We start from the raw sequence: 9,924 nt of genomic DNA, 5'->3' as shown, positions 1-9,924 counted from the left end.
CCCTGAACAGAACGCAGTCAGCCCCTCTGCCACAGAGCACCTTGGCACAGCTGGTCATCCAGCAACAGCATCAGCAGTTCCTGGAGAAGCAGAAGCAATACCAGCAGCAGATCCAGATAAACAAAGTAAGACTAGTGAGAGTGTGTGCGTGTGTGTGTGTGCGTGTGTGTTTGTGCGTGTGTGTGTGTGTGTGTGTGTGTGTGTGCGTGTGTGTGTATAAAAACACATTTTGAAAGTACAAGTGGAGATATAGCAGGTACTGCCTTCAACAGACAGTAGTTATGCAGTATGTATTCTATAACAATATGGATAGACAAATGTGACTTAATAAATTTGAAACACTGCCTTAATTCTGTTATCTTAGACAAGCGCTTCCATAGTGTCACTTTTTGACCTCCGGTGCAATCGAATTTGATCAAGTTCAAAAGGGAAACGCATGCACAGAATACTGGCTTTTGTTTCTTTTTGGCAGTATTTGTGTTTCTGTGTGCTGGCAGCTTTGACCTTGCTATTAAACCAGACGTTGACCATAATTATTCCAGCGAGTGTGCAAGGCAAATGTTTGACATATCAATGGGACTGAAAGAAGCCATTGTGTGAATACTGCAGCAGCCCTAGCCTATGAACTAAAGCAGGTCCGATATAGAAATACTAACTTTTACCATCATCAAACTAAAAATATATATCCACTCCAGGCTAAAACATTCCTAAATATCCCAATAAGCTCTTGCTTTTAACAGATTGTGGATTTATTTTTAATTTTTTATGTAAGACTTTTTGGAAAAAGGTGGGGGCTCCTATTCCCTATTTTTGAAAGGATAGTTTTCTATTAACATAACAACATAAGAAAGTTTACAAATGAGAGGAGGCCATTCAGCCCATCTTGCTCGTTTTGTTCTTAGTAGCTTATTGATCCCAGAATCTCAAGCAGCTTCTTGAAGGATCCCCGGGTGTCAGCTTCAACAACATTACTGGGGAGTTGGTTCCAGACCCTCACAACCTATGGCTGCAGATCACAATTCAATCATGTCAAAAGAAAATCATAAACATGCAGCCAGCTGAGTGGAGTATCAGCTTTTTCAAATTGTTTCAAACAGCACTTTGTACCATCTAGTGTTTTTATTGTAGCCTAGTTTATGCAGATCTTTCACTAAAATCAGGACTATGTAGCTAAGAAAAATTGCTAATGCAAAATAACTTGTTTTTAAAGAACACCATCTTTTTCTCACCCTGGTGTCACAGGTAGTGTTGTGTGATACACTGCCATTATAAATTCTGTCCTGAACCCGGCTCTTTTGCATTGTGGTTGTGACGCCTACTTGCAGTGTGCAGGGTCGCCGGTTACACTGGGTTTATTTTTAAAGTTACCTTTGATCTTGTATCTTAGTCGCAAGACTGAGGAGGTCGATAAAGATTCACCTGAACCTATGCCTGCCATTGTCTTTATCAGCAGCCAGGCCCATACAAGAGCTGCTATTTGTTGCTACTAGTTTATAGCTTTCCCTGAAATGTCAGGACTGACCCCTTCAATGTACGGTCAAGATCCAGATCTTCTATGTACAAGGATTTAAACACCCAGTCTTTTGAATAAGAGTTTTTTAATTACAGAAAAGTGTGTACAGCATTTCTTCATTTGACTATTGGGACCTGCTCAGTTAATGAAGGTGCAACAAATTATATTCTTCAAAAAGTCTAAAGGTTGGCACCTTGATCATTTACAGGATTACCAATTCCTGCATAGGCTGTATTGTAGGGGTCTATGTATGAGTGAATACACAACACTTTACTGCCTTTGTGCTATAAATGGGACTAGTCACGGATTAGTTGTCTTTTTTTTTTTTTTTTTTAATCCGGTAAGAATTTATGAATCATTACCCCAATTAAAATTAACAAGAGCGGTGCTGCATGTAAAAAACATTTTATCAGCAGCATTTGAGACACTAATGGATATTTATAAGTGCTTATGGATTTTAAAAGTGGTATAAAAGCACTTACTAATGCTTAAAGGTGAAAGGTAATTCTCTGCTGGATATTTATAAAATGGTCTATGTTCTAAGGCCAAAGCGTTTGCTTGTTCTCACTTCCTGCAGGGCTGGTCAGGTAGTATTTACTTTGATGTCCTTTCTGTTTGGGCTCTTAACAGCTACACGGTGACTTGTTTTAATGTATTTTCCTTCTTCCCATGCTGACGCTTACTAAGGCTCCTGTGAATTATGTATAGTTGAATTTCCTGAAAACATGGAACATTTCAGTTTGGCACCATCTTACACAATTCAGCTCCTTTTTTTTCTTTTTTTTTACATAACAAAAAAGGTACAGATTTTTAAGAGGAGCTATTATTTTACAGTTTCTTTGGCACACATTTGTGTTACTTTAAGCCAAGTAGCATTAAGACCGCACCCTAACAAAATAGACTTGTGCTAAATAGTTAGTACTTAAATTGCTTTTTCTTCTTGGTGTGTATAATGGTAGATACATTGTATGAGTGTTGTAGGTAATACAAAGAAAATAGTGGAAAAGCATCTGGTGTAATAGACATCTACTATAAGGTTATATTTGCAGTAAACCTTACTGCTAGCACACTATAGCAGTATAAATGCAATATTCAATCTCCAATGTACAGTAAGTATATAGAGTAAAACTACTGTTCTACTGAATTCTGTGACAAAAGTTTTTGTTACATGAATGGATGGACTGTATGTCAAACTGGCACAGTGAGGTAAATTTGACACTAATTCTAAACTGGTCATGTGATAAACACCATGCTCGTACATACTGTAGATTTGTGAGTTTTTCTTCATAGCAGTAGTTGATTTAAAATTATACTGTCTTTGGCTTTCAATTTTACAGATACAGCTTAAGAGTGACTAAAAGCCCAGATTGGCAAGGCATTGGCCTGGGGGATGTAAGAGGAAATGCCTGAGCAAAGCTGTATCTGGAGTCGGAACAATTCCATACACATGAGCAAAACTGCTTTATTTATTCGTTCAAATTCAAGCCCCACTTGTCAGCTCAAATTGTATTTCAAAAACTAATATATATATATATATATATATATATATATATATATATATATATATACAGTGCCTTGCGAAAGTATTCGGCCCCCTTGAACTTTGCGACCTTTTGCCACATTTCAGGCTTCAAACATAAAGATATGAAACTGTAATTTTTTGTGAAGAATCAACAACAAGTGGGACACAATCATGAAGTGGAACGAAATTTATTGGATATTTCAAACTTTTTTAACAAATAAAAAACTGAAAAATTGGGCGTGCAAAATTATTCAGCCCCCTTAAGTTAATACTTTGTAGCGCCACCTTTTGCTGCGATTACAGCTGTAAGTCGCTTGGGGTATGTCTCTATCAGTTTTGCACATCGAGAGACTGAAATTTCTGCCCATTCCTCCTTGCAAAACAGCTCGAGCTCAGTGAGGTTGGATGGAGAGCATTTGTGAACAGCAGTTTTCAGTTCTTTCCACAGATTCTCGATTGGATTCAGGTCTGGACTTTGACTTGGCCATTCTAACACCTGGATATGTTTATTTGTGAACCATTCTATTGTAGATTTTGCTTTATGTTTTGGATCATTGTCTTGTTGGAAGACAAATCTCCGTCCCAGTCTCAGGTCTTTTCCAGACTCCATCAGGTTTTCTTCCAGAATGGTCCTGTATTTGGCTCCATCCATCTTCCCATCAATTTTAACCATCTTCCCTGTCCCTGCTGAAGAAAAGCAGGCCCAAACCATGATGCTGCCACCACCATGTTTGACAGTGGGGATGGTGTGTTCAGGGTGATGAACTGTGTTGCTTTTACGCCAAACATAACGTTTTGCATTGTTGCCAAAAAGTTCGATTTTGGTTTCATCTGACCAGAGCACCTTCTTCCACATGTTTGGTGTGTCTCCCAGGTGGCTTGTGGCAAACTGTAAACGACACTTTTTATGGATATCTTTAAGAAATGGCTTTCTTCTTGCCACTCTTCCATAAAGGCCAGATTTGTGCAGTATACGACTGATTGTTGTCCTATGGACAGAGTCTCCCACCTCAGCTGTAGATCTCTGCAGTTCATCCAGAGTGATCATGGGCCTCGGCTGCATCTCTGATCAGTCTTCTCCTTGTATGAGCTGAAAGTTTAGAGGGACGGCCAGGTCTTGGTAGATTTGCAGTGGTCTGATACTCCTTCCATTTCAATATTATCGCTTGCACAGTGCTCCTTGGGATGTTTAAAGCTTGGGAAATCTTTTTGTATCCAAATCTGGCTTTAAACTTCTCCACAACAGTATCTCGGACCTGCCTGGTGTGTTCCTTGTTCTTCATGATGCTCTCTGCGCTTTAAACGGACCTCTGAGACTATCACAGTGCAGGTGCATTTATACGGAGACTTGATTACACACAGGTGGATTCTATTTATCATCATTAGTCATTTAGGTCAACATTGGATCATTCAGAGATCCTCACTGAACTTCTGGAGAGAGTTTGCTGCACTGAAAGTAAAGGGGCTGAATAATTTTGCACGCCCTGAAATGTGGCAAAAGGTCGCAAAGTTCAAGGGGGCCGAATACTTTCGCAAGGCACTGTATATATATATATATATATATATATATATATATATATATATATATATATGTGTGTGTGTGTGTGCGTGTGCATGTGCGTGTGTGTGTGACGGGGGGCCCACCCCTTGTGTGTATTTTATTTATGTATGTATTAATTTGTAGTTATTATTATTATTATTATTATTATTATTATTATTATTATTATTATTATTATATAAATATATTGGGTCAATCGCAAGGAACATTCAGAGTTAGTATGCATCAAGGGTACTAAATTGCACACTAGCTGTTACGGTGCTTTCCCAGCTGCGGATTAAGTTAGTTACAGTTGCAAAGAACAAAGGAGTTGGGGATATAAAGGTGTTATATTTATTGTATTCATACCAAAGAAATCATGGCTGGCGGTCGTGCCCAGAATTACTCGACAGCAGAAACTTTATTTCGTTGAGTGCATAAAAAATTATATCAAAATGGTAGAAGATGGTAGAAAGCACGCCAAAGCGGCTTTGCAACACTCAAATGTCTGGTGTGCAATTGCAACCAGATTTAATGCTGTGTTTCCTGAAAGGCGTCCAGGAACAATATCACATTTTTAAAAATTGTGGAAAAGGATGAAACTAGAGACTAGAAATGCTCTTGCAAAGCAACACCAACAGCGACTGAGCAGAGCGCCTGACCATCCTTTGCCCCAGATACCCAATTTGCTTGCATCAATAGAAGGAGCTAATGATAGTGATAGCCGTTTTCGAAAATCTGCGCATCATGTGTGCTGCATGCCCCTCGTGCAACCACGTTACTTATTTGATGATGATGGTCACACACCATCTGGCAATTGGTTAACGTGTAGCTATACCTGTTGATGAAGCTCGGATCCTTATATTGCCTATGAAATTGAATATGGATATGTGTGCAGTCTATGGCCCAATAACTCCAGCTATTCCAGTTGTAGAATAAAACACGGTGCAAATATCTCGTTGCTCCTCTTCTTTGGGCATGACAGCGTAGCTTTCATGAAGTGTCGCTGTCAGCTTCGAGATCCTGTGAACAACACGACAAACAGTGCTTTCGTGGATGTTTATCAGATCCACCCCCCCCCAACACGCAAGAAGGATCCTGTGGCATAAAACCACAGTCATTAAAACCTGAAGTGTTGGGTCAATAGGATGCCCTCCTCTTCTTCTGGTTTGCAGCTGTGGTTTCAGCAACTCTGTCAGTCTTCTGACTGCCACCTTAACCTTAACCGTAATCTCCTAACATCTTTGCACAAATCGAATTGATGTAGATGGTAATAATGAGGCACACTTTTATACAGGAGACAGCTTAATATCCAATTGGCATGTAGGTTAAAGACAATAGCCACTTCCATAACTGAGCGAGCCTGGAGTCATTTATATTTATTTATTTATTGTATTATTTATTGCATTTATGTAGCGTGTTTTATACAAAAGTATCGCAAAGCACTGTAGGCCTACAGTACATAGCAGTGTTTCATTATCAGGCTTTATATTATATATGTACTGCCTTATTAAAATTTGAAAGCTCTGCTAAATGTTAGGATACATATTTTGGATTCTATATATTTGATATCGGTTTTATTAATGGTTTAATTTCAGAAAACGTGTCTTTAATGAGGTTTCTTGTTTTAACTCGAGTTAGTACGGTAACGGTAACGGTACGCTAAAGAGCTTGGTGGTTTAAATCAGGAACATCTAGCAGTCATCATGTGGAGTTCATTGCAATTGGGAACATTTTTAATCCGCACCTGGGGACTATCTGGAAGTTCTTGGTTTGTTGCAATTGGTAATAACTAGCGCACTAGTTTAGTCTAGTCCTGAGGTACTAACTACAGGATCATCTGCAGCTTTATGTTTGTTGCAATTGACCCAAAGTGTTTGTGCGGACGGACGAAAACCGTCCGACATGATTATTTATTCTTTGAGATGACGGCGAAAAGCTGTGCATTTTTGTTTTGTTTATTTATTATTAATTCATTGATCAATTGTTGCTAATCGGGAGATGGTCACCTGTATAAAATCCTGCAGCTTTCTGCAGTCAGGGGAGAGTATCGGAGGCAGAGATATACCTGAGGTGGAAGAGAAAGATTAAACAATTGCTATATTTAAATATACTTGTTTCATTATCTGTTCCGTGATTATTTGTTTGGCCAACGTGCCCTTTTCTGTGGTGTGTTGTGTTTTGTTTAAATCTTTATTTTTGTAGAATTTAATAAATGTACTGCTGGGCAGTTTCAGCCCCATAGACCTTTTTTGTTTGTGCACTTCTTCCTGGTCTGTGATGTCACCACCCACACCACTAAAGTCATCCTTTGTGACAGTGTGTGTCTGTGTGTTTCTGATAGAATAAACTGGTACGTTTCCAAGGGTGAAAGGGTCAGATGTGTTCAGTTTAAAACCACAGACATTCCTATTTTTCAGATGCTTTCAAAATCCATTGAGCAGCTCAGACAGCCAAGCAGTCACCTGGAGGAGACTGAGGAAGAGAACCACAAAGATCAGCCAATGCAGGAGGACAAGGTGCCCCCCTGTGGCAGCTTCATGAACTGCAGCAGCAGCAGCAGCAGCAACAACAGCAGCAACAGCAGCTGTGAGGGAGAGGTTCCCAGAGCACACCTGGGAGTTATCAAAGTGAAAGAAGAGCCCCCAGACAGTGATGACGAAAGCCTAAGCAATCAAAGTGAAGCCGCGGAGCAGATGGTGTTTATGCAAAAGGTAAAGGGGAAAGATTTTGCTCGGAGGTTGGTCATTAAAGCTCTTATTTGAACACACACACACACACACACACACACACAAAGATAGCAGAAATGGCATGCTCTGTCCTGAGAACTGTTGTTTGCAATGAAGAAAAAAAAAGACTTGTCAGCTTATTCTTCAGCTGTCACCTTCCTATTCTGGAATCAATGACTTACGTATTTTTTTCTCTTTCCCTTTGCATCACCTGTGCTGTACCGAACAATTCATTTCTGTTTGGGTACGAATAAGGTGATGTGAGATAAAAGCCCAGTGTCAGATTTTGTCTGTGAGGTTGTGAAGTAATTTCTGTAACATATGTTTTCATTGTTTTGTATATAATGTTTTCATGAAGGAGATATCATCCCCTGGATTATAGTGGTTTCAGTGAGGTACAGTCTGCCTACGTCTTCAGTAGCTATTTGTGTAAAACTGTAAAGAACATGATCTGCAATAAGGTGCCCTTCTTTAGGGGCATTGAAAAGTTTCCCGTCTAGGTAAAGTGAAGTGAAGCTGTCTTCTACATGTAACTTTGGGGTGGTTGCCTGTGTTAGATGCTTAAATGTAAGAATCAACTGTAACAGTCATCAAAAAACAAAACAAACAAATAAACAAAATAACTGCATGGTTGCCTTTTTTGGTGAGGATTTAAAATCTCAAACCTGTACCAAAACCCCAGTCATTATTTATTATGTGGTTAATTTAGAGATTTTTCAATAGATATTGTAGACTTCGGAGGAGGTTGTAAATGCATGTAAAGAAAAATAAAAACAGCAATTGGAAATTAACAATGTCTGAAGAAGTGCCATTGCCAAAGTAAAGACAAAACCTGCGTACACAATTTCGTATGGCATATTCAACATGAACAGAGGAGCAATGCTTACTTCCATAAACACCACTGTGCAGTTGAGCTTGCTATCTTTTCTGGTTAAATCAAAATTTTGTCAAGTTCCTGCTGGGATCCAGCAGTGAAGTTACTCTGTAAGGCTGAACAGGAAATGCCTTGTGGAAGCAGGAAGTCCAAGTGATTCATGTGCTGAGGAATGCAGGAAAAGGCTAGTGTTTTATTCTGTGAGTTTGAAAGGACGCTCTGTGAACTGATTGATTGTCAAAGAAAATAACAAAGCAAGCAGGGAAATGGCTAAGGAAGCTTTTCAGTGAAACATTTCCTTTATATTCCCTTACGGTGTGTTTACTTTCTAACAGTGGCTTAACATTGTTAAAGAAACTGTAACCCTGTTTCCCAACATTTTCTAAAGTAAACGAGGATGTTTTCAAAAGCTAGTACAGTGCAGGGTTAATTATTATTTTTTTTATATATAATCTACTTTAAAATCTAGCAGATCTACAGGAGCTTTATTATATTATTTTCACAAACCTGTTTTGTATTTGTTTTGTTTTGGTACAGTCATTGTAAAATATCTTAAACAGGGCTTGTGTCACTGGGGTTATGGAATTGACCTACAGTATACGACTCAGTTTAAATGGCATGTGAGCAGAAAAGCTATTCAATGTATTCACTCATCATAGAATTCTTTCAATCCAAACCACCAGCAAACAAATGTCAGTCGTGTTCACTTATTTGCTTCATTTTGTTGTACTGAACCTCATCTGCACTCCTGGTGGGGTGGGTAGGGGGGATTGCATGTTTTATGTTGTTAATTGCTATTTGTATTTGTTCCCTTTTTGCCTTCTGTTACAAATCTTTATTTTTTAAATAAAGTTAATTCCCTTTCCTATGTTCAATTCTGGTCAGTTTAAGATATGTTCACGTGCTGCGCTCCAGAGTGTTTATATATATATATATATACACACATATCAATGGGTTATTTAAAAAAGAGTATATATATAAGACTTGCACTTTTGCATGGAATCCTTAAATTTATTACTTACATTTAAGTTTATGTGTTTGCCCATTTATTGTCTGATGTTCAATGTATATTGTCAGCCCACCATTGTCAGTCTATTAAATCTGTCTACTTGCAGCATTACACCTATGTACTTCAATAGACAGGTGACTGCAGTCCTTAAAAAGTTAATATTATTATTATTTGTTTATTTAGCAGACGCCTTTATCCAAGGCGACGTACAGAGACTAGGGTGTGTGAACTATGCATCAGCTGCAGAGTCACTTACAATTACATCTCACCCGAAAGACAGAGCACAAGGAGGTTAAGTGACTTGCTCAGGGTCACACAATGAGTCAGTGGCTAAAGTGGGATTTGAACCGGAGACCTCCTGGTTACAAGCCCTTTTCTTTAACCACTGGACCACACAGCCTACATATAACTTCACATTACATTCTTCTTCTTTTTTTTTTTTTACTGTCCCCTTACAATAATATTTTTTCAGTCAGGACTATCTCGCGTTAATTAACCACCTTTATTACAATACAAATCTTATAGGTATCCAAAAACATTGACCCAACAATGAGTGAAGAATAGTAAGGAGACTAAAAAATAGTTGGAGCACAGCCTCATCCTTCAGAGCATCCCGGTGCCACCTGCTAAAAACAAACAAACAATAAAATAATAAATCTATGCAACGTGTTCATCAATATTCAGCAGAGAGCACTGTATACACCCCACCCCCATCAGACGAGGCTGGGAGAGAGGTGGTG

The 9,924-nt window shown here is 38.8% G+C and overlaps 1 protein-coding gene across 5 annotated transcripts in view; it reads left to right on the top strand.

Annotated features, from left to right (window-relative positions):
- Window positions 1–9,924, top strand: part of LOC117394690 (histone deacetylase 9-like) — a 213,959-nt gene that overhangs the window by 131,518 nt on the left and 72,517 nt on the right. For all 5 annotated transcript variants that reach the window (XM_059011775.1, XM_059011754.1, XM_033993142.3 and 2 more), the window contains 2 exons: window positions 1–125; window positions 6,993–7,286. The exon at window positions 1–125 is cut by the window's left edge and continues 93 nt beyond it. In XM_059011775.1, coding sequence (XP_058867758.1) covers window positions 1–125; window positions 6,993–7,286 — 419 coding nt within the window. The remainder of the gene's footprint in view (window positions 126–6,992; window positions 7,287–9,924) is intronic.

This window comes from Acipenser ruthenus, chromosome 3 (assembly GCF_902713425.1).
Source record: "Acipenser ruthenus chromosome 3, fAciRut3.2 maternal haplotype, whole genome shotgun sequence".
Lineage (NCBI taxonomy): Eukaryota > Metazoa > Chordata > Actinopteri > Acipenseriformes > Acipenseridae > Acipenser > Acipenser ruthenus.
The sequence above is the reverse complement of the archived record's forward strand: the minus strand, read 5'-3'. Positions and strand labels throughout refer to the sequence as shown.